The 25,750-nt window shown below is 42.3% G+C and overlaps 1 protein-coding gene across 8 annotated transcripts in view; it reads left to right on the top strand.

The window, feature by feature from the left end:
• The window catches only part of LOC130187347 (neurexin-3b), a 283,686-nt gene that overhangs the window by 111,522 nt on the left and 146,414 nt on the right, over nt 1–25,750 (top strand). For 5 of the 8 annotated variants that reach the window (XR_008830442.1, XM_056404857.1, XM_056404858.1 and 2 more), the window contains 9 exons: nt 864–1,067; nt 2,745–2,771; nt 4,397–4,516; nt 5,155–5,267; nt 5,557–5,825; nt 6,130–6,320; nt 7,442–7,615; nt 8,574–8,600; nt 10,710–10,829. Coding sequence is in view for 6 of the 8 variants with exons in the window: in XM_056404857.1 (XP_056260832.1) it covers nt 864–1,067; nt 2,745–2,771; nt 4,397–4,516; nt 5,155–5,267; nt 5,557–5,825; nt 6,130–6,320; nt 7,442–7,615; nt 8,574–8,600; nt 10,710–10,829 (1,245 nt within the window). In the remaining 2 variants the exon portion in view is untranslated. The remainder of the gene's footprint in view (nt 1–863; nt 1,068–2,744; nt 2,772–4,396; nt 4,517–5,154; nt 5,268–5,556; nt 5,826–6,129; nt 6,321–7,441; nt 7,616–8,573; nt 8,601–10,709; nt 10,830–25,750) is intronic. The other 3 variants (XR_008830443.1, XM_056404859.1, XM_056404856.1) reach the window with 1 other exon arrangement.

Genomic DNA, 25,750 nt, shown 5'->3' with positions numbered 1-25,750 from the left:
GACAGACCTCCTCTTTCTTTGCCACACTCGCTCTGGCTCTCTCCCCTCCCTCTCCAACTCATAAGAAGGGAACACAAATCCGGTCCAGCCCAGCAGCTTTCAAACCTTCATGATCTATTTATTCTTATTATCTCAGTTTAACTACGAGACAGGACGGTGTAAAGACATTTTTAGTTTGGTCTTAGTACTTGCATGTTCCACACTGACTTTACATTTCAAGATTTCACAATTAAGGTCAAAGACACCAACCAACAGCTATAGAGGGGAGTTGCCAGGGAGAGGAGGAAGTAGCATGATGATTTAATTTTCTGCACACTGAGCAGCGTGTGTGCAGCCTTCAGCAGCCTGAGCTCCCAGACACTCACCTGTCACTCGATGGATGATGAATACAGCTGCAACTGGGCATGTGGGACACGTGTGTGTGTGTGTGTGTGTGTGTGTGGGGGGGGGGGGGGGGGGGGGGGGTGCGGTGTGCGTTCGTGTGTGTCTGTGTGTGTTTCCCATTGATAAAAAGGGACACAGATGCAAGTGGGGTTCCAACTTTAAATTAGGTTCACTTTTCTTCACCAAGCCTGTGTGTGTGTGTGTTTGCTTTCATAGCACGCATTCTCTTTTATCTTATCGGAAGCTTTGGTAGCATAAACAAAGCTGTCAGAAGGAGGTGAAGTGTATGAAATATATTGCTGTATTTTATGCTGTTATGATGGTATCTGTTGTTTTTACACTTACACACACACACACACACACACACACACACACACACAAATGGACACAACCTCTCCTTGCTTTTACCACATACATCAAAGGTATTTGGGCTTAAACCACCATCAATTTTTAAACACATTTGTCTCTTCCTCTCACAGAGTCTTCGATCCTTTCGTACGATGGCAGCATGTACATGAAGGTTGTGATTCCGAACGTCATGCACACCGAGGCCGAGGACGTCTCCCTCCGCTTCATGTCCCAGCGGGCGTTCGGCCTGCTCATGGCCGCCACGTCCCGCGAGTCGGCGGACACGTTGCGCCTTGAGCTGGACAGCGGGAGGGTCAAACTGACTGTCAACCTAGGTATCGTATAAACCGTCCTGTTGGTTCCCCTCCCCGCGAGTTCAAGAGGAGGCCTTACTGTTTTTGTGTTTTCATTCTTTTGTATATTTTCTTTATGGTCCAGACTTGCTATCAGACCTAACACGTACTAAAACCAGTTTTTCTAGTTTGTCTTTGTAGTTGCATGTACTGTTTTTGCCTGAATTGTTACTTTTTCTGCCTTGATGCTGAGTTGTCGTTGTAGATTTTTCTATCCATCAATCTAACACTTAACAAAGTTATCCATGCTCTGCAGCACATCTTTTGAACAGATCATAGATCATTTTAGTCATGCTCATTATTGTGGACAAATAGTTTTTTTTACAAGGGTACCACATTTTGCTTTTTAAATTACTTTAATAGATGGCGCTGTCGTCAGACATGCATTAATTCAGATAGCAACATTTTAGATTCTATTCTGCCATCTATTCAGTACTGCAGGTAAGCATCTGTACATTTTAGTGCTGCACTGATTGTATGCATTCTCGTTCGTGTGGTCTTTTTTTTTTTTTCTATTGTTTTCCTCATGGTAGCAGGTTCATGTTTCTCTCTTTCCATTAGTAACCCTTGGTCTAGCTGGCATCTCCCATGCCTTGTTCAAAGATGGCACTCACCCCTTCAAAGGCCCCGAGCCTGCGGCCCATCTGGCAAACAGCCCGATGCCACAGCACCCAGCGTGCCTGCAGATGGTGGCATGAGTGGTACATTTAAGTAGAGTGCAGGCCTTTATACCAGTGAGCCTCGAATAGATAATCTTGAAATAAAGCCTATGTATACATACAAAACACCTGAATGTAATTCATTCATGATAAGAATCCATTATACTTGGTTACCACAGCTGCTAAAAACATGGACCATATCCAGTTCATATTTCATGTTTTTAATGTGCAATGTGGTCTTTTTCTAAACTGTTTACCTTTAAAATCTAATTACATTTCAAATTCTAACCTAATCTGTTTAATTCATAGAAACCTATTTTCCATAACGTCCATAGGATCCTCTGAGAGAGGGGGTCTTTAGGCCTCTGTACGGTGTTGGTGCTGCGTGGCTCGAGGCTGTTTGCTCCCACTTTTCTGTTGCGGTTGACGGCACATGACCAGCCTGGTCACATGGATTTCAACCTGCACCTGCTGAACACAGGTTCAGTGCTCTCCCGTGGATGGAGATTTTAATAAAGAGCCCCAGTTTTATTGACATTTGATCTAAACCGGCTTAATTTCACATTATGCAGTGGGCTGCTGGTACACTATTTTGGCTCCATTTTGCTGGGTTGCAAAATCGATGTGGCCATTGAATTGCAAGCGAACATTTTGAAATTGAACAATTCAACCTGTAGCCGAAACTCTTTTTGGAAAATAACAATCAGACCTCTAATGGCATGTAAGTTTGATCAAATGAAACCAAAGAAAACAGTTAAGTTTAATCAGTAACATTGAACAGTATTGGCACAATGCTATTTAAAAAGAATTGGATTGGGATTAAACTGGGATTTCACTATCGGTATAGTAACATTGACCATCAGTAGCCGACTAGGCTAAAATGGCTGCCGGCGTCATGTGACCGTCCCCGGAAGGTGGCTTTTCTTACTCTTGGATGTCTGCAGCCATAACCTTGAAGGATGCGATTTCATCTGTCACTTATTCTCCCCTCCCCATCTAGACTGTGTCAGGATAAACTGTAACACCAGTAAGTCAACATTCTTCTTCTGCAGCCTTCTTCCTTCAATCAATGTTTGATTATAGCCTGTGTGCTAGATATAAGGGCAGGAATGTGTGAATGCAGTGGACTGATAAGAGGATTTCTCAGATAAGAGGGGGAAAAGTCATAGCCAGAGATCAAAGTTATGCAAATCAGACTTAATGTACTCTATATATTTTAAAATGGCCCATTTTTCAAATTAATTCAGGCAACTAGCTCTTAATCTTCCCCTGTGTGCCTATAGCTACTCGCTGAACATTTGCACTTTCTCTATGGGCTATATTGTTTTCCCAATTATACTGTAATATATTGCTGTGTGTTTCACTTGCTTTGTTGTCTTGCCTTCCTTATTTTACCAAGTACTGCAGTATATAGGCCCCTAATATGATAAACAGAAGGTGTTAGCAGACATGCTCTTACTCATGAAGAGGACTCTTATTATTCACAGCCTTGTAGAGAGTGGAAAATGAAGACGGGTTTCAGGTTGTCCTATCTGAATTTCTTTACTGAGGTGGCAAATTGTAGATGCCCATTCACATTGCTTATGCTGATCACTGTCATTAAGTAATGATCAATGCACATGCATATACACAGACACACACAGACATGCTGCAAAGTTAAAATTCTAAAGGGGATAAGGTTTGTAGAATATTTAACATTGAAAACTAATTCTTCAGTAAATGTTAATCAATCAAGCTAAGTCAATTTTGCACTTAATAATAATTTAGACATATTTAACATACTGCTGATCCCTCCATTACACAGTGGCCTGGATAGAAGTCACTGTGCGGCAAAAAGATTTGAAATGTTGTCTTCTAGCACAGGGGAAAGCAAACACTGAGACTTCATACTGCTTTCTTCACATACATCTACTGAGCTGGTCCAGTAATGGACAACATAAGTTTATTCACCAAATTAAAATCCTAAATCAGGACAAGAAATCACTAAGTGACTAACCAACACTGCTTCTCTGGATTTAAAACCTGGGTTCAATAATTATTCAGCAGCTTCAGGACTCTGAATTGAATTAGCTGCTCTGGCCTTAAACGTGAACACAGTGTGGCTGGATTGCCCTCTAGTGGTTGGTTACTTGAATTACTTCACAAAAGGTCTACAGGCTCTCCCTACTGTATTAAAAGCTGCAGTAAAACTGCGTTTTAGGAAATCTATCTGCTGTAATTAAAGTGGAATTAATTAAGTCTGAATGAGGTCAGGGTAAAACTTGGAGGGATCATTCAAATCTATCAGCCAATGGGATATTAGCGAGATAAAGAGAGCGAGACAGCCACAGGGTGTAGTCACAGATTTTGAGTCCTTGTATGAGTAACAGCAAATGTTTTCTTTTATTTTTCCCTCAGTTGTGATTTGTATTGTTTTCCTCTGTTGTCTGATCCAAACCAAATTTTTGTTTGGCAAGTGATCATATTATCTCCATATGAGAAATATCACAATAAAATCTTATTTTGATCTGAGAAATTTTTTTATTTTTTTTTTTTACATCAAATATTATTTAAGAGTTTCTTCTTAAATTTTTCCAGTCTATTGCCTGAAAACAAAGAGTTGGTTTGTGCTTGTGCTTCCCCATCCCTTCACTAACTAACCCTCCTCTTCAGGCAAGGGCCCTGAGGTTCTTTATGCTGGACAAAAGCTCAACGACAATGAGTGGCACTCGGTACGAGTGCTCCGCCGCGGTAAAAACTTCAAACTCACTGTGGATGACGACATGGCTGAAGGTATTTCACTTGTGAACCACTAACCTGCTGTTTTACAATATCCATGGCATACATGTTTATTTCTTTTTCCTTTTTTTTTTTTTATGGATGAAGATGGTTCTGATATCTTTATTTATTGTCATATTCTGTCTTAACGATGCCTTTTTAGGGTTCAGCCAAACTAGATTTCATAAGGGAGATACCAATAATGATTCATGTGAAAAGTAGAACGTAAAACAGAATTTTGACCATGAGATTGTAAAACCGTCACATAAAAATCAGAGAATACTTGTGTGAGACAATTTCTTCATGTTAAGCTTCTTATTTAAGATAAGTGTGCAATTAATGAATGTGTAATACTGATTATTTCTAACATAAATAATCTACAATATTGGAAATTGACAACACTGACTGCCTCGTCATAATTAATGGAATAGTAATAACAATTTACTGTTCTGTGATTTCAACATTTGAAAATAATCAAATCTCTCTTTGTATGTCAGTTTTGCTTAGTATAAGCTTTGGGGTGGGGTTATTGCATGAGTATGACACATAGTGAAACTAATGTTTTGTCAAGTTCAGGTTGTCTTATCCTTCCTCCTCTTCAACCCCCCTCATCCCTTGGCTTCTTCTCCTTTCTCTTCCCTCTTGCATCGCAGGCCAGATGGCGGGCGACCACACCCGTCTGGAGTTCAACAACGTGGAAACGGGCATCTTGACAGAGAGGCGCTTTGTCTCTTCTGCTCCCTCATCGTTCATCGGGCATCTTCAGGTATGAAGTGCAGTATGATCGTGATGCAACAGATGCATAATTGTAGCAAATATTGCTCACTGATAAACTCGTGTCCTGAAGAGGAGGGTTTCTTTGTCGTCATTATTTATCACAAAAGTCAAAGATCAGGTCATAGTATTCAGTTCATCATGATTGTGCCCTTTGGGTGCGACTAAAACACACAATTATAACTTTGCATATTATGTTACCGTGGAAATCTGGGTCCAATGAAATTAAAGAAGCTTCACAGTTCATTTCTAACACCATCTCTCAATCATTCTCCCCACAGAGCCTGAAGTTCAACGGCATGCAGTACATCGACATGTGCAAGAACGGAGACATCGACTTCTGCGAGCTCAACGCCCGTTTCGGCATGCGCTTCATCATCGCCGACCCAGTCACCTTCAAGACCAAGGGCAGTTACCTCGGCTTGGCCACCCTGCAGGCCTATACCACAATGCACCTCTTCTTTCAGTTCAAAACCACCTCGCCCGATGGCTTCATCATCTTCAACAGCGGAGACGGGAATGACTTTATCGCTGTCGAACTGGTCAAAGGGTGAGGGGGACAGTGACTGTTATTGCAGTTAATATATCAGTGCAGGTTGTTGGTTCCTTGAGACATGATTAATTTAACATCGCCGAGCAACGATCTCTTTTGTGAGCTTGTAAAAACATAGAAATCATTGTGTTGCAGTGAAGATTGTTATCAGTTTAACTGTCATTATTGATTTTGAGAGTTTTTCTACTAAAATCAATCAATCTGGGAAGATAAAAATAGACATACAGCACACACAGACACAAAAACACACACTAATAAAACCCTGATCTGTTCATCTCCTGCCTCTTCTTGTCTTCCCCAGGTTTATCCACTATGTATTCGACCTGGGGAATGGGCCAAGTCTGTTGAAGGGGAACAGTGACAACCCACTGAATGATAACCAGTGGCACAATGTGGTTATCACACGGGATGTTTCCAACACACACACTCTCAAGGTGGACTCAAAGTCAGTTACCCAGAATGTCAATGGAGCCAAGAACCTCGACCTTAAAGGTACCCCATCCTCGCTTTCGGAGAAATTCAAGTTATCATATTCATATTCATAATGAAGTCCAAAGAATATCATGCAACCCCAAAAGGATCCCCTCATCCCCAGAAGTATAGTCTGAAAAATAATCGGAAATCTCCAGACTTGACTTGAGAAAATCAAAAAGACTTACAGCTCGACACTGAATTTTAGCGTTTTGACTTGAAATGACTTCACATCCTCTCCAAAGATAAGAAATTATGTTTAAAAGAAAAAAATAGGGTTGGAGTGAATCAGCTTTTAATTTTTCCTCACTGCTGATACACTTTAAGTCAGAGGTTCTTAAACATTTTAATTAAACATCCACATTCGAGTTTTATATGAGGTCAGAGATCTGGAACAATGCAATCAAAATGCAAATACGATTGTTTCAGTCCCCTAGTGCCTCTTCTAACACTGCTAACGTTGTTATATTTTTGTCTGCTGATTTCTAACAGCAGGTCTGCAGCGTGAACTTCTTCTTTTTAGTCTTAAGTGACATTTTTAGGAATGAAACGCACCCACAAATTGATTGCAACGGGAGGGCTTACAGTGTGTGGTGATTTAGTGCCATAGATAGTGCCGTTGATCAAATCACACCGTGAACAGGTGATATTCTTCAGGGTTGAAATGAGCAATTTGTTTGGAGTTTGCCGAATCCAACTTGGAATACTCATACAAGTAAACCAAGCATAATTTCACCACCACCAGTGGCTTGTTGTCATGAACTCACTGCTATGGTGTTATGTTGTTTAGCATGTAATGGGATACAAGATTAATTCTCCAAATCACAATATGTGTATCTGCTCTGAGTTACTAAATGTATCTATAATTTCATTCTATCCTATTGAAATATTTGTATCACGAGGAAAAGAGATTAGGAGAAGTAAGAAATGATTTTGAACTGAGGTATATTTCAAAATCAACAGTTTTCAGTTTGAAAGAAACTGTTCAGTCGAAAGGTGGCTCGGTGATGCAGTGGTTTATGGTCACGGTGACATGCAGGTTTAGCTGAAATGGTGACTATAAATCGCCCATAGGTGTGAATGTGAGTGTTCTGTACCTTACACTTCATTTACCCCCCCCCACCCTCGCTCTCTCCCTTCAGGTGACCTGTTCATCGGAGGTCTGGGACCCAACATGTACCAGAACCTCCCTAAGCTGGTGGTTTCTCGGGAAGGCTTCCAGGGCTGCTTGGCCTCAGTTGATCTCAATGGCCGCCTGCCAGACCTCATCAATGATGCCCTTTTCCGCAGCGGGCAGATTGAGCGCGGCTGTGAAGGTACAGATGGCCCGTAGCGTCTAAGAATCATGACCTGCCGTGTGAGATTTATTAGTCTAATTAGACGGTTCTTCAGTAGCCCTTAAAGCCATTCGCTGGCATTGTTAATCCTACTTATTTTCTTTTTTCTTTGCCAGGTATTTGTCACATTACAGGGTAAAAATTGTCATTCAGTTTCTTTAATAATGGCTTTTTATGTACTTTATTTTAGGATAACTGGAAGCATTTAAACCCAAATAACAAAAGCATTGCAAGTAAAAACAAATCTGTTCATGTCTTATTAAATCTTTCTAAATTGCAGATAATTTTACACGGCAAGATATTTTTAATTAACCCCCTTAATGAGAGTTATGTTTAACCACCATCGTGACTTCCCCTTCACCTCTCCAGCCTCTCCAGCCCCTGAAATTACAATCCTCAGGCAAAATAGTGTGCTGCTAAAACAGAATAAAAAATAAGCTGCTGATGTGTTTGTTGTTATAGTCAGATTCGACTTGAGGTTGTTTCCATCCATATTAGCTACTCTGCTATGCTCCCATGCCAAGACTATTTGGAGCAATTTTGTGCTTTATAGATTATTTCTATTTCCCATTTAAAACGTAATTGTGTTTAAAAAAAAAAAAAAAAAGATATCCCTTGTGTATGGTGTAGGCCTCAACATATTTCCTCTAGAGGGCAGCAGAAGATTGAGATAAGTTCAAACTCACACAGCAGCCTTTATGAGGATGGACCCGTGATATTTAATGCCAAACACACTTATTATGACAAAGACACCACTACGTAGGAGCTTACACAGCAGCTGAACCCCACTAACAGGTCAACAGCCCACGTTGCACTCTGCCAAAGTGAAACTTGTACAAGTTTTAAGAACTCTAACAATGCTGGTCCCTCACTAACCTTTACTCTTGTTTCCGCTCTGCTCTGTTCTGTTTGTTATTTTCTTTCTGCGCTAACAAAGTTGGTTTCACCAAAGCCGACCTGCAAGGTAGAGGGTTAAACTCCGCCTCTCGGAGGCCTGCTCGCCTGAAAGTCTGCTGTGTGCAATGCATCGTGGGTGTCACCATGGCAATAATGTCCCCCTGGTGCCGCAGAGGTGGCTTGTTCTCTGAAAAGAAAAATGTATAAGAGGAGAAAAATAGAGAAAGAGAGAGAGAGAGACTACTTGCAGGCAACACAAGTGATTAATTAAACAGAGGGAAAAAAATTGTGTATGATTATTATGGTTCATACTACAGCACTGCTGCAGTGTGAATGGAGACACACAGTACATGTGTTATACATATATCGATCATGTTAATGCAATTATAGCATGTTCCCTGCTAACCACCAAGCTCGGTGGAGGGACATACCCGATAAAGTTGCAAAGAATTTGAGTTCACAGTATAATTAAAGAGAGTGAACAGATGGGGTCAGATAAGTGACGTTCAAATGAATATGTGGCAGTCATGCAGATCGTCTAAAAGCAGAGGCAGACAACGAGAGCACCGTGTTCTTCTATGAAAATGCCAGTTGAGACACAAGAAAGAGGCTGTCACTGCACATCCAAACACTGTCAGCGTGCTGCTGATGTATCAGGCCTCTGTCTCTCTCTCTCTCTCTCTCTCTCTCTTTCTCTTTTTTTTTATTTACTCAAAAACCCATCATGCTACTTTACCCAGATGAGTGTTTTTCAGAGAGCGAGCGGCCTCCTGCTGCAACAATCAAACACAGAGAAATCCTCCGTCGCTCACACTAACAAACGAGTACCGCTGTGTGCATACAGACATGAGATCCACACTGATGCGATGTATAGAAATACATGTATGCTCGCATTATGGGGGATGCCTGGTCGACTACCATCACTGTACATTACACAGTAAATGCACTTTCAGCCGGCAAACTTCAAGTGTCTTCTTCTCTTCACATTTTCTTGCACAAGACAATTGCTCTTAAACACTGTTTACCTGCATTTGTCTGCCATTTATTTTGGACTTTTTATTTAATTTGACTTCACTTACTTTCGTTTGTCTCCTCTGTGGTTATCGGAAGGGTTTCTGTCGAGATTCCCCCTCCCCCGTGTCTGTCTAGACTCCGACAGGGATTGTTTATCTTGTTATCTCTGCTGTGCTCTTGTCCTTATCTGCATTCCCTCTCAGTAAAAGTATTCAAAACTAAGAGCTATGTGTGGTGTAGAGGAATAGCAAACACACATCCAGTTTGACTTTGAATACCCTCCTCAACTCCTGTCTGCCTGAAGTGCATACACAAGGATATGCACTGCGTGTTCTCAAGCGCTCTTTGCGTGCGTTTCTTTTCTCCTCTGCTCTTCATGAATTCTGTCTGTCTAGTGTGTCTAGTGTTCACCGTCTTCACACTGAAAGAGATGTTTAGAAAGGAAAATTACTAGCAGGGTCACTTTAATGCCATTTTTTAAAACCGGTATTCTTGAATGGAGTTTTTATCCATGAGTCCTTTGCTGAAAGGTTATTTTTTTTATGTGTTGTCTTGCTTGTCCATAGAGGGAATGCAGTATTCTAAGTTTTACTCTGCTAAAACTTTTTTTGGAAACATGTTGGAATGATAAAAAAATTGCATGCAAATCCACCTGTACACACTCTAAGAAAGAAGGAAATTAAGGGATGTTGACAGTGTCATCACACCAGCCAAGCTGGGATCTAATTCATCTGCAGCATCATGTCTTAAATGCAGATTAGAAGTAAACCAGCATCCTGTACAGCTGGTTTTCTGTAATTAATTCAGAGTCTAATGCTGATGCTCCCACTGCTTGAGAAGCGTGCTGTTGATCCTGTGAAAACCTGGCACCTCTTCTTCGGTGCCTCTCCTTGCTAGTGCCATGCTTTTACCCAGCATGAAACAGGATTCCTCAGACTGTTTTTAAGTGTGTTGTACTCCAGGTCAGGCTTCCTGTGGTGGCACTGTTCGCTCCTTGTTCTTTCTTCTAGGCCCACATGCTGTATATCTGCCTCTCTAGAGTGCACTTCTTCTGCATGGGTCCTGCATTGTTAAGGCTCAGCGGTAGGTCTTATTGCTGCTTGACTGTGCACCTGTTGTATCCCTCTCTCTTTCTCTCTCTCTCCCTGCCGCCGTTTTCCAGGCCCAAGCACGACTTGCCAGGAGGACTCGTGCGCCAACATGGGTGTGTGTATCCAGCAGTGGGAGAACTTCACTTGTGACTGCTCCATGACGTCTTACACGGGGACTCACTGCAACGACCGTGAGTACTGCTTGGCTTAAGATTTACCTGCACTTGAGTGCATTAAAGGAGCAATCCACTGATTCCTACATGCCAAAGTGGATTGAAAAGGCATTTGAAAAATGATGTATAATGTCTTCTGGGGCTCTGGAGAGAGCCAGTGTTGCAAACTGCGGGCATTGTTAAGTGTTTAACAAAAGTCAAGTTGCATTATGGGAAGTGTAGGATCCTGTACATTGGCCCATGCTTGAGAAAAGAAATTCAGGATATCTTTGCCTCTGGCGCAAAAACCCCCTTTATTGAAGTGCAATTCTAAGTTGTTTGAGGGCTCCTTTAACACATATGCATTCAGTCAACACCAGGTGCACACAACTGCAGTATGATGCTGACATTACATAACCGTATCCTGTGTACAGGAGTGCATACGAACACACATCACTCTGACAATGTGCAGTACATACATACTCCCACACACTTACATACAACCTAACTGGATGCAGCTTCAACAGAGAATCTCATATTCTTGACTCAAGGACTCCGAAGCTGTTTCACTCATGTGTCTATTAAGCCTTTGTCGGATTTGCCGCATGAAAGTGGTGCTAAGAGCTTCATGTGATCTTTAAATGAAGCAACTGAGAGATGCCAGCATTTGTTGAGAGTGTGTTTTTTTTTTTTTTTTTTCCCTTACTGCAATGCAGGCAATTTGTCCTAACAGGTTTGCTTGATGTCCCGCGCTTTCACATTTTGGGCTTCGGATTAAACGGCCGTGACTGATGATGTGTAAAATATCCACTTCTGCCTCAATCGTCTTTTCATAAACGCCCTTCAAATAGATATCGTAGAAGTAGAAGTGTGAGTCCGTGTGTGCGTGCGTACGTGCATGCGTGTGTATAGGGATCTCTCATCCCCATGACGACAAGGGACTTCCCCTCAGTAATCATGGTTGCCGGTCTTTCATTTAGCGGTTAATAGTGGGGGCATACTGCTGCTGGGCCAGACTAATGAGGTGGTGAAGGCTGTTAGGAGAGCTGCTCTCTGTGAGTCCTGGCATCCCCTAATCATCCAGACCTTTCTGATGCTAGACCCAAGCACTGTGTATGACTTCATATCTCTCAAATCCCAATTTTCTTCTTTTTCTCTCTCTCTCGCTTTATTTTTTTATTTATCTGTTTTTTTTTTTTTTAGCTTTTCCTTCTAACACCCCTCTTTCTTTTCCTCTGCAAAAGATCATCTATCTGATGCAATCGTCTCCATGCAGGGCGAGTAATCGACTCCTGTTCCCACTTGGTGATGGGAGCTGTGTGTTTATGTGTTAATTAGTGATGAAAAGCCCTCATTAATTCACCTCCTGGTGCTGGCTGGGTTGACTTAAAGTGAGCTTTCATTGATTTCATATTGACACAGACATATTTCTTCTTGGAACACAAGAGCTTAGATAGTAACATATTTCACATCTTCATGACATTGCAGGTTTAAGTCTTAGTTCTTCTGTTGCTGGTTTTGTAGATAGATGTTCACTAATATTGACTGGACAGTCCAAGCGTATAATGGCATTCTTAACTGAGCGGTATTGCACTTAATGGGAATTTTGTAGTTGACTTTCTTTTTCTTTTGGTACTCGTTCAAGCAATTTCTTTTCATTTCCTGAGCTAGAAGCAGGAAAATAAATAATGAAGAGGAATTGAAAAGGATAAAAGAGGCAAAGTCAAGCAAACAGGCAGTTTGGTTTGGGAACTTCACTGGAGTTTACATTTCAGAGAGCGCGCACACGAGTCAACATGACGCCGTCTGCCCAAGATTAGGGGTTGAGTTTACTCCTCTTGCATTGACCCAATCATCTGTTGTTGACTCTGATGGCAGCCTGTGCCCCTGTGCGGTTCCCTAAGGGCAGCAGCGCAGATTTACACCACCAGGTGGCAGTAAATCCACAAGCAGGACCGCACACTGTTGCTCCGTGCTGGGAGAAAATGAGATGCAATCCCCTGAGCATGAAATCAGCTTTCCTGTTATTTTCCTCCACTGCTTTGCCTCTTGTACTCTCTCTCTTTATATGCCCCCCCCCCACCCCCCTGCAAACCCACAGCCTGTCCAATTTCTATACTTATGGATCACAGGGAGAATATTGTGTGTTCTCCCAAACAATGCAAAACCCAGTGTAGAGCGATACAATCATATTACCGACAATTTTATTGTTCGATTGAGGTAGCTTGATGAAGATGAAATTGGTTAGCATAGTGTTCGCCTTGTGCTCGCGTGTGTGTTCTGTGACTGTTTTATTCAGTGAGCACAGTGCTGAGAGAGAGAGAGAGAGATTCTAATTAACAATGTGGGAGTGGAGCTTGTCCCTCTGTTTCTCTTGGTCTCTCACTCTCTGATGGCTCACAGCAAATATCAGTAATTGTCTTACTCTCTGACTCCGTCTGTGCCCATCGTCCAAATAAAGAAACTTGAACAAAGTAAAGTGAACATTTCTGCCAGTAAAGCCTCTCGCGGTTTCATCTGCGCCAGTTGTTAGCGTCGAGCCTCCGTGCCCTCTCCGCTTCTCCCCCATTGTAGCCAACAGGGCTCTAGGTGGCAGAGAAGGAGAGAGGGAAAAAAAAAAAAGAGGAACCTCAGCAGGCAGGAACTATCTACACTCCTTCCATTTATTCTTGTGTACCCCTGCAGCCTGCACTTTGTGACTGCACACCTTTACTTATGGGAACAAGACACAAAAAGAGAATTTGCAGGGCTCTTTGCACCGTACAGGCCATTCTCAGAGCCACTTGGACAATCTGGAGGTACATGTCATGCCCAGTACTGCTTAAAAAAAGGGGGTAGGGGTTGGACTATTTTTATAGCATTCTCATCCTGCTTGGTTCTGGCTCACTGCTTTTGTCATGCTCATCTCCATCTCCCTGTCGTCTCATATCTATCCTTCTTTTTTTCTCTTTGTCTTTTTTATTCTCCTTTCCTCTCCTCTCCTATCCTCTCCTCTCCTTTCCTCTCCTCTCCTCTCCTACCCCCCCCCCTCTCTGTTTTCTGAGCGGACCTCTCCCTGTCAGGTTCTATGAATACCGCAGAGATTCATTTAAATCCAAGGACATAGGAGCTGAGGGCCACGCAAGAAGAGCAGCGGACACTCCTCTTCCACATCCAGAGCAATTACTCAACTTACGTAATAGAATTATTTCTGCAAAGGTCGCTGCATTGTTCCCCAGTCGGGAGCATGGTAAACAAACAGAGAGTGTGGAGAGGGGAGAGGGAGGCTGAAGACAGGCAACAGGAAACTGGTCGTCAGTTTGATGCTGAAATCCGTAATTGCTCAGATAGATTTAGTGATGAATTTCTCTGTCAGTGCGACGATCCCAACGAACCCTCTGCTCCTGCTTAACCCAATGTCCTTAATTTAGTTTTCAAGGCGTGCTCAGAAGGCTGTGACCACATCTGGCTAACTGCTAACACAGCAGCGGCATGGCTTCCTTCTCTATTTAAAAGAAAATAATCATGGCATTCGCCTCGTAGTCATTTCTCCTCTGCTCGTTGAAGAGAGGAGAAAAAAAAAACAAAAAAACAAAAGAGGTGGGAGTTGAGGAACAAGTTGTGTTTCCTCTGGCCCAAAATGTTCTATTGAGTAGAAAATCATCAATAATAACAGCATTTTCTCCCCATTGACTGATGAATCTGCTCAACAGTATTAAACCTGGAGGGAAAAAAAAAAAAAAGTCAGCTACACAATGGCACCATTCACTTTGACATGATGTCAATGATGAGTGAGTTTTATAATAAACAAACAAATGAGAAAAAAAAACAAGCACATGCACAGGCTGCTGGTGGATTATCTATAGACCTCCTCATGCATACCGGAGAAGTTTTTATTTGAGCATTGAATAATTTAAGCTGCTGTCTCTGTAAATGGGATTAAGTAGCTCGAGGTGGCTTGGAGGAGCAAACAGGTGTTGGGCAGGGGTTAGTTGGCTATAAAACACACTGCGGGGCACCGTGGAGCTTGGCAGAGTTTCAGCCGGGTACAGATGTGGCAACTTTAGATCATAATAGATGGACAACTTTTTCAGCCAATCAGTATTTTTTTAATTGAGATACATTTTTGCAGCCAATCAATATTTTTTTGTATTAAGATTAAGAGTGGTAGAGTAGACAACATCTTTTTTTTATTCTTGCAAAAGAAAGTTTTCCTACAATATGTGAAAGTACCTTTTGGCTAAAGAGAGCTTACAAGTGGAGCATAGAAATATGAGAACATTTGCCTATAAATACCACAGGTAGATCAGAAATGGGCCAAAGTAGTCCCACAGAGAACGATTTGTCCTCTGGGCACAACCCATCCCAAAAGCACACTTTGAAATGATCTCACTCTGTTTGTTATAATGGCTGAGGCGATCGTGTTGGCTCGAAAAAAAAAAAAAATTCCCACATGACTGAGAGATCACATGATCAGGTGGCTTGAACACTTCAACAGCCGCTTAAAGATTTGACAGCTGCCTGCAGTATCGTCACACGCGAAACATGTTGTGGATGATGGAGGTTTGCTGCTTTGAGGAAGCTACCCCTGTTTTTGTGTAACTGTGGCTTGAGGAAACATGTAATTGCCCACCTTCAACCCAGTGGAAGTGCCCGCAACAGATACACACACACACACACACACACACACAAGAGCGCACAAACATAACATTGTCCCTCCAAGGTTTATAATCTCTCATCCTCTCACCATCACTTTATCACTCCTCTTCCTTGTCTTATGATATCTGTATTAGAGCCAGCGCTGCACGTCCAGCCCTTGGGGGTCTAACGAGCTGTCCCGCTATTGGCTGATCAGGCTAATGATGCTTGCCCAGCACTGCATCATGTCACTGTGATAAGGCTGGATGTCGCTTGTGTCAATCGATGTGTCACTGCCGTGCTCAGAGCCGTGGTATAATTGGATATATGCAGTGCTGTGGAGCCTTAATGCCCCAGGGCTAGAAGAAAGAGAATGTAAAAAAAAAAATGGGTAAAAAGATGGAGGAGAGTGGGAGATGTTACCCCTCATGAGTGTCAATACATGGGTTTCTTGACAAAATGAGCAGTTTTCCATTTTTGTTTTTTATATGTGAATACCTAGCTGTATATCTGAGCCACTGGTCCTGCTGCAGGTTGATTATTGGTAGTTGACTTAAAGCTGCACTACTCAATACGTTTATATAGCAATGACTAAATGTAATGTGAAAGTTGTCACTTGTAATGATAAACCCACAGAGTATTAGCACCTGACTCTGCAGTTTCCCTCACTGCTATTGAGCCTTTTAGCCGTTTCAGCTCATTGCCTTGGTGTTCTGGCCTGGGGCTCTGTTCTTATTAACAATGCCCCGTGGAATACATTTGTAAAGTAATTTAAGTTACCGTTACTCACAAATAACAATTGCCCATATACTTGAGACCTAACTAACACATTGAGTTTGTTTCCTTCATCATAAAAACTGTTTACAAAGCCATTTTTACCTGCAACTAGGAGATTATCTTTTCACCCGTGTTTGTTTGTTTGTTGTTTGTTTGCTCGCTCGCTTGTTTGTTTTCCAGCAGTGAATAGATTTGCACCACACTTGGTAGAGTGATGGGGCATGAGTCGGGGAAGAACCCCATTAGATTTTGGTCAAACTCTATGGGTTTGTAGAATTTGGTGCAGAACACAGGTCCAGATAATAGTCTGGATCTATGTGTAGGATTGTTTGGCCTTGGTTGGGGGTATTGTGCTCTACTGAAAGCCATGCTAGTATAAAATGTCTTCTTTCTCACTGCCTCTTTCTAGGTGCATTAGTGCCACTGACTGTCAATCAGCAAAATAGCAAGGAACCAACGACAGAACTGTGAATTGCACTGCCTGTGTGCGTGCCCAGCACCAAATGCTACACAGACAAAATTATAAACTAACTAGTGAACATAGTGGAACATTTAGCTGAAGAGCCAAATATTTCCCTAAGAAGTTTGTGTAAAACAACAACAACAAAAAAAGGGACACTGAATATCAGTCCTGTTAGGAGGCGTTTGCAAACACACAAGCCATAACAACTTCATAAGAAGATAATAAGTCAGTGTTGTGTTTTCAGCTTGTTTTGTTGCTCCCAATTAGGCAAAAACAATGAACGCAACTTTACTTTCTTTATTTTTTTTTTTATAGTAATAGTTAACCATATTTATTTGGTTTCTTTCTGAGAATGAGATAAGAAGGTGAGTATCAATCAGTGTTCAGTACAAGATGGAGTCTGGATGTGATTAGCCTAGCTCAACATAAACACTGTTGACGGGGGAAAACAGCTCCAGCCAATTACTCCCCATTAAACCGCAAATTGTCACTTTACATTTCATTTTTGTGAAAGAGTTAAACAAACAAGATGCAGTGTGCTAACTAGAATGACACTCAGTAGAGTGTATACCTTTGCCAAGGACAACATTTTCTTCCACTAGATCCAGATTATTATATTAAATTTACTATTATATTACTATTTTACATCTAAATCTAAACATTATTTCCTGAGAGATTGACAAAAATGTACCAAAATTGAATGGGTTCTTCCCGGGCCCATGTCCCATTCGTCAACCAAGCTTTTTTTCCCCCCATTCTCCACAGTCTTTATGCTAAGCTAGGCCTGACACATCCTGACTCCATACTTGGTGCACAGATGTCAGACTGATATTGATCTTCTCATCTCAACCTCAGAGGAAAAGCAAATAAAGTTTTTCAAAATGTTGAGCCATTCTTTTAAGACACAGAAAAAGGCCAAGTACATAATAGTTAACGACCTTATATCGTAGTTGCTGCACCCACGAGAAGATGTGGAGGTGTGATAAATAAAATCATGACTTCGACTGCCGTCTCTGGACACATACAGTACAACTCCTCTCAGACTTCCAGCAAACTGCCTCCGTGAGCAAAGCACAGAGATGTTGTATGGGAGAGGGAAGGAATGATTAAGTTGAACACATTACAGACAGTTACGATGAGGAGCATCCATCTGTTTTGGTGCCAGGCGGGTAACCTTGAGGCTGTCAGAGCGTTCCCAGCACCCACCCTGGCCCTCACAGGCTGAGAACCCAGGCGCAGACACATCCATCAACACATGTTCCTAGACACATTTCAGGAGCTCCAGCAACACATACAAATCACCCAATCAATACCTCGAACGCCTCACCTGAACTTCAGTGTTTTGGGCAGGAACATGTCTTGAGTAAGTTGTAGCTCACGCGTGTGTTTTCTCTTGCAGCTAAGATATTTCTTTTTGCTTCAGTCTTTCTTTTTCTACACCACTCTTTTATCATTTTCTTACCTCTGGTAACTGTTTCCTCGGGTATTTTAGTGGATCAAGTGATCCTCTTTCCTCAAGCATCACATGTCTCTATAAGTAGTTGCTGTAAAAACAACTGTTCTATACTGTTAAAATACATATTTTCTGGGAAAACACAGTATTATGCAGTGTATTTCTTTGTTTTTACAGCAACATAGTTGTAAAAATCTTGATTGATACAAATGTGTATTCCATATAAAATGTAAAGCCTGTAGGCAATGTTCTTGCAGCAATGTATTACAACTTTCACTAAATTGGCCTCACTTGTTATGTGTGTTTGACCTTGTTACCATAGAATGATGCGCGCATTTTTTTAATTAATTTTTTGTTTCTTTGTTGGATTTGTGTGTGCCAAGGTGGCCATGCTTGCTTGTGCCTTCAAGTATTTCTCTCTTGTACTGTGCTCATGTACAAATTGCTGGTGAATTTTAGTTTGACCACACACAAGTCACATTTCACGTCGTATCTGCTTCCCTGGTCAGAGCAGTGGGCAGAATCAATAGTCAGCATCTCATCAGCTTCTCTCATGGCTGCTCTGAATTGCCGTACTGGTGCGGTGTGGTGGATGGTTTAGAAAGGCCACACAAATACAAGTAATCTGTCATGGGTAGACAGCATTCCCATTCTGCACTTAATTGCACCAGCAAGTACACACAATAACCCAAACAGCAATTTGGATGCGCATGGATCAAAAAGAAAGGTGAGTTGGTCTCGTTCTATCGGGTCTATTGTTGTTGTTGCACTTACAGGAGGGTACTTCATTGGAAACAAGGAGCATGGATCTACCAGCTCCTGTTTGTGTTGATCTCATATCAGAAGTCAGTCTAACTGCATTTCAACAAGTGTCAGGCTTGGGTGGGCCTGATAAAAGGCCGTACTGTATCTCTGATGTCTACTAACTGACGCCTTTTAGCACTCCTTACCTACCTGCCCACCTTACGTGCAGGCTTTTACATGGGTCACACTGTCCATTCTCAGGTAATTGCGTGCATTGGGTCTTACAATTAGAGGGGTGGATATACCCACAGGGCAGTCATGTCATTCATTGAGTTCAGTTGCCATAGTGAGTTCAATCATTGGAGGGTTGTGGGCTGAAGCGGTTCAGCCCTTCGAGAGAGAAATATGAAATTGCGCTGTGTGATAGCTTACAGCCATTAATTTTAACCATTAAAGGGCTCTCAGCAGAAGAACCCTGTGGTGCGTCTGAAGGACACTCACATGGGGGAATATGCTCCTGTGAGGAGCAGGACAAGACGTTCAGTCTCCATCAGATAACACTGATGGTGTGCAGCAGGGGAAGGCATTTTAAAAGCAATTACCTTTGACATTTTTATTAAGCAGACAGCCCCCCCCCCCCCTTTATTATTACACTGAATGACACCTGAGTTCAACCAGTGGGAAGAGTTGGATGCCCGGTCCCGCCCATGTGACCATTTAAAGGTCCTGCCTCCTTTTGTTTTGTGGGACTTAAGTAACAGACTGTGGTGTCTGCGGTCTGACAGCAGCTGTCATGCATGTGAGATATCCTTGAGGAAATGGCTAATTCCCTTTTTGTATTTGAGCACTTTAAGGGGTTGTCATTCATGTTGGCTTAAAAAGTTAAGACTGGAAGTTTATTCTTGACCTTGGAAACAGGAGTTCACAAAACAATCTCATCGTAAGATTTTTTTTTTCAAGCTCTTATAAAGTCTTGAAAGTGCTCAGACGAACTTTAACATTAACTCTCGTCATTAACTTCATTAACAGCACATTTATTGTTCTGTAACGTTTTAACAAATGGTCTATTTAAAGTTTAGTAGTAGAGCCACAAAATGTGTTAGGAATTGTTAATAATGGAAATGCATGTCACTAATCGTACATCTCACTGTTGTCCTGATTGGGCAGGTTTGGCTCAGGAGTTAAAGCAAGTTGTTGCTCATCCTGTCCACATGTAACTGAGAAAGAGACAGAACCTCCAATAGACAGAGGCTGACTTCCTGCCGGCTCTCTGCACACATGAATCACCTGAAAAATAATTTACTAATGTGTCTTGTCGAGACTTTGCAAATTTTGCGTCACTGCAAAGTTTGAGGTTCTCAGCTGGGGAGAGTTAACCCATTACTTTGCCATGACCGTCCGCTCATTGCATAACTCTCTGTTACTCACAGCACTGAGGGTGTGTTTCTTGTCTCTGTAGCTGAAACACATACAAAAGCTGAGAATGACGCGTGTCCTGATACTGACGTCCAACCAAACGCTGTGTTAGCGCAGTGTTAAGAGCTGAGAAAGCCCACATGCTCAGTGCTTAATGTTCACCTCCTGATAATTATCAACCTCTCACTCAAACTTTCTGTCTCTCTCTCTGTCCATCCTGTCTTTCGAGCACTTTGCTTCACGCTCCTTTTTTTTTTTTTTTTAATTCCCTTTTCTCAGCCTCATTTCTAGATGCCTGCAATTATTTTGTCAGCAGCTTCCTAGTTCATCACTTAGCCCCCACAGATGGTACTCGCAGACTTTCACGGTAGATTGTACGAACTTGCTCTCAGAGTTTAAAGCTGTAGCCTACAGACTCGCCCACCTGCCTCAACACGAAGCCGTCGAGGCAAGAATCCTGATCAGCTTCCTGCTGTCTGAAGTGCAGGCAGGTGCGACACATCATAAACAATCCAGATTGCTTGATCTGTTTTGACTATGGATCACAGATGGAGAAACCTCTTTGTGTTGGCAGGATGTTACACTAAGTCAGTTTTAGTCTCTAGTGTGGAAGATAATTTGATCTCGAATTGATCCTTTCCAGAAACACTGCATATGTAACTGTGCTTGTTCACTGAAATGAATCAGTGATATTTGTATTTGTAATTGTCGGAATAATATCTGACTTTCAAGCAATACACTCGCTGTAATGCACCCCTTGATGATAGTTATATCTGTATATTTATCATATTGTCTTCTTTGCAATAAGCTGTTTAAAGTTCTGTTAGTATTGCTTCGGCCTCTATGTCTCTCTGCTGTCTCTGTGAAGCTTTTCTTTTGTCTTCATTATCATGATGTAAATGAACATTACTTTTTAAAAATACAATCCACTAGTTTCATATTGTAGCAGCAATTCTGCCAAAGTGGCTCATCCTCAGCCTACTTGAGGAAGCAGGACATGAAAAAAGCCAGCTCTCAAAAGGTCATTTATATTCATTATACAATGGCTTGGATGAATATGTAATTCTGATTTGCTATAGGGCTGTTGATTAATTTCACATTACAGCTCTCTGACATAGTAAGTTCTTATCCCTTTCGTACTCTTTTCCCAAAAATTTATGCACCTTGTTCACTCAGTCACAGTTGGGGAACGGCCGTCGGCACAGGCTGTAAAGCTCACACCTGGTTGGCTTCTGCACTGTTGTGGCAGGAAGGTTTGGATTTATTTAGGGCTGCCATTTTTTTTTTTTTTTTATGTAAACCACTAACACATTTTACCTTCTACACTTTTCCCCACCATCCAAACAAGGCTGACCACACTGAGATGTGGATGTCAAAAGCTATCTGGGTGTATTTTAACCTGTCATCGCACCTGAGCCTGAACTGAGCTGGTATGTTGCGCTGAACAAACAGGAATGCGCACAGCCCCGAATACACCTCTGCTGAATGTTTAGCCAACAATTAGGTGTTTAAAGAAAATGACTGCTAATTGAGAAAAGGTCACAAGACTGTTTTCGTTTTCGCTTTTCTCAGTGACATCTCACCACTCCAGCTCCACAGGTTATATTAAACTTCTCTGGCACCCACATTGATTTGGATTTTCTTTTTGTTAAATGTTTGCCTGTTTTCCTTCTCGGCTGTATAGAGTTCCCATTTTTAAAAAAACTCTGATTGATTTGAAGTTTCAAATGTTGCCCAGTTTTTTGAGCTGCGTGAGGTCAATAAACAAAATCAATGGCAGGAAATTGTTTGTGTATGTCCAGACCACTGATACGCTTCTGTATTTACTTCTTAGAAACAAACTGAAGCAGGCTGCATGTTCAGTTGTTACATTCACAGCTGGAATACAGCTCTTTTGCAGTGTTGCCCACTGAAAGCCCTGCAAAGAATTTACAAGCAGCTTCTCACTTTGCTTCTCAAAGTTACTACACCTTTTTTTTTTTTTTGCTTTCCATACCTCTCTCTCTCTCTCCCTCACACATACACACACACTAAGTAGGACACTGATGCCATTTAGATTAGTATCCCATGTGACCAGTGCTGACATGAATTTGCTGGGTGACAAGGGACCCAATTACAGCAGAGGGCTGATCGTCCACGGACCCACCGTTTCAAATTGTCTCCCAAGCGTCAAGCAGGGAACAGAAAAATTTGTAATAGTGTGTGTGTGTGTGTGTGTGTGTGTGTGTGTGTGTGTGTGTGTGTGTGTGTGTGTGTGTGTGTGTGTGTGTGTGTGTGTGTGTGTGAGAGAGAGTCTGTGTATGGGGCTGTAACTGTGTCACTGTCTGTTCGGATCTGCGGGGGAGAGGCTAGTTTAAACACCAGGGTCAAATGCATCACTGTATTTGTAACAGTAATGCAAAGTGACTGCTGTCAGTCTTGAGATGCCTGGTACAAGTTATGAGCTGACACACACACGCACCTCCATGCACACACAAATACAAAGACTTTAGGTGGTACTTTGGTGCCAGCATGCCCCCTCAGCCTTGGTTACCGTCTTGGCTACTTAAAGAATAAATAAATAAATAAATAAAAGGGTTCAAAACCTTGCAGTTAATCTCTGTCTTGAGCACGGTTTACCTCCACAACAAAAAAAACAATGCACAATACCACCTTAAGGAACATTGTTGGGTGCATTTATAGCAACTGAACCACATAAACTACAAATATTTACTCAGCCTCAATATAATGAGCAATTTCCAAAGGTCACGATGATGATGCAGGGTAGTGAGGAAGTAATGCAGCACATCAGACACAGCAGAGGTCTTCTGTGTATATCATTTTATTTAACGTCTCCCATGCTGTAGGTCTTTCCTGGGTGTGTCAGCTGCCTTAGCCAAATCAAGCTCAGTGGATTGATCTGTGGGCCTTAAAACGGGAGACAGATAAAGACTTACCATATCCTGTGGTGATATAATCGATTGTAATCAATCTTCCTTGGCCGAGACTATTCAGCATGCCGCTGACTTACACTGTAGATTGCATTCTGTTTGGGCAAGCAAGCGTGTGTTGAGCATATATTTATGCATGCGTTTTTGTTTTCGCATGTTCGCTTTTTTTTTTCTTCTTCCTCTTCTTCTTCCTGCTGTGGTCGTGTGCCTTTTTTTGCAGCGTTCTGTGCGTGCGTGCGTATATTAGCCGCTGTGCTGTCTCTGTTTTATCCCAGGCTATTTTCAAACCTTGTTCGCTTCAGCATGCACTCTCTCCTCTGTCCCACTTCTTGAAATGTCTCTGCGGCAACATGAACCCCACACTCTGCAAGTACCGTTTGTTTTCCCTCCTCTACGCCCCTCGCTTTGGTGAATCGAACCTCCCTCTCACTGAAACGTCCGCCACAATAAAAGTATCTCCCATCGGTGGGGTAATTCTTTTGAAAGGCTTTGCGTGCGTATTAGAGGCAGGCTTGGGGAACATACTGGGATGTCATATGTGCTGTCCTGGCATGAGACAGAACGACTGAGAGTGCCAGAAACCCCCCACCACCACCACCACCACCCCTCCTCTTTCTCTTACAGTAGTTGCATACTGAGCTGATTCACCTGAGCCAGGCTGGGTATTTGTTTGCTCTAAATGAATATTTTGCAAAAAAAATGGTGCGGGTAATATTCTTTTTGGCTGGTTTTATTCTGCTCAGTGAGTGGTTGACAGTGATGGTGGTGGTTTCCCTCTTCATTATTCACCACGTTGTGTGTGGTGAATGTGTGTGTGTCAGCGAGACTGGCCCCGGGCCTTTGCCAGCCCATTACTCCCTTGCTGTTCGGCGCGCTTGTGTGTGTGTGTGTGTGTGTGTGTGTGTGTGTGTGTGTGTGGGCTGTGTGTTCAGGCCTTACTGATTGTTTCTCCGTCGTAGGGACCCTCATTACTGCCCCCACACTGTCACAAGCATCTGCTTCCCTCCCTCCCTCTTTTTCTCCTCCTGGCATGCGCTGCAGTTGGCTCCAGGCGTGCCCTGCGCTGGTCCGACATGGAGCAAGGAGGGAGGAAAAGATTGGAAAACAAAAACAGACACGACATCAAGAGGGTGGGAGAGAACACACATTTGAGAACATAGAAGGTGGGAACATACTAGCACGTCCGAGCTGTTGGTTTCAGTGGGCTCTTGGCGGGAAAGCAGACCTCTGATCAGGCGCAGAGTTTGCCGACTTAGGACAGAGATTGGTCTGTGGCCCTGCTTCGACCCCTGCCCGGGAGGGGCTTCACCCCAGGCACCTCTCCCCTAGAGAGAGCCAGCTTTTACAGTGATGTATTGCACGCCCAGTGTGCAGCGTCTGGGGAAAGAGGAAGGTCAGGGCTTATGAGAGAAAGTCCGTTTGAGGGGAGAGGAAAGGGAGACGGACGGAGAGAGAGAGAGAGAGAGAGAAGGCATAATGAGTGTGTCAAAATTAGCCTGGCTCACCCAGAGAAAAACAGCAGTATGTGTTACTAATGATTTGTTCCAGTAAAGCCCAGTGAGAGGGAAAAAACAGGAAAGGGCACAGGAGGCGAAAAATGAAGAGGGCAGGATGGAAGAGAAGACTTTTTCGTACAGCACAAATTGGAAACATGGCTCTTTCTTTTTGTCTCTCTTATTAGGGATTACAGAAGCAGGCAGACAATGGCTTGGAGCCCTATAGATCCAAGATGAAGATGAGTTACCCCACTTTTAGATCTAATATTGATTTAGACATTTAGAAAATAACCTGCTACATATTAGCCTAATGTCTGAAAAAGTAATGTCTGTATAATCCTTCACCAAGCTCCACATGCTACAAGTAACATTTAGTTTACCCCACTTTCACAGTTGTCGACACAAACGTGAATAATAGATCGAGCATGGCATAATATTTGTTGTATATGCAGATCCCACAACATACATATTTTTATTTTATTTTTTTTACTATTTTCCATTCGAGCAGCTCCAGACTAGAGCGGCAGAACGTCCCGTATTAAACACGAGCTCTTAAACCTAAGACAAAATAATTATTTAATGACCTCGAGGTAAAAGTCGTCCATTATCATATCTCCAGCTTGGCATCTCTTTCTGCTGCCTTTCGTGGTGGCGTTGCTCTGTTTAACTAATAACCAATTCTTCAGAGATCTCCTTTGTTTGAGAAGATACAAAACCCTTTAGCTTTTCTTTCTGCGTGCACTCACACGCTACCAATTCTGAAAAGGAATAATTGAGAAGGTGGACGGGAGAGGGGCTGTTAAATTACAGTTCATTATAGCAGTCGCACTGGACAGTAGCTGATTATCACACACTACTAATGGTCAGAGGGGAAGCTGAGATCAGACATCACAGCCGGTCGTGACAAAATTACGTCACCACAGCCGTGAGTAACCTTGAAATGCATCAAATATCGAACGTTAATGATTTAATAAGTCACCTGAATCATAGTTTTGTATGTGTTTTAACAACTCTGATAATAGAAAAATGGTAGATTTATATTTCCAGCCTAAAGTTTAAGTGTC

Source organism: Seriola aureovittata, chromosome 19, assembly GCF_021018895.1.
Source record: "Seriola aureovittata isolate HTS-2021-v1 ecotype China chromosome 19, ASM2101889v1, whole genome shotgun sequence".
Classification (NCBI taxonomy): domain Eukaryota; kingdom Metazoa; phylum Chordata; class Actinopteri; order Carangiformes; family Carangidae; genus Seriola; species Seriola aureovittata.
The sequence above is the reverse complement of the archived record's forward strand: the minus strand, read 5'-3'. Positions and strand labels throughout refer to the sequence as shown.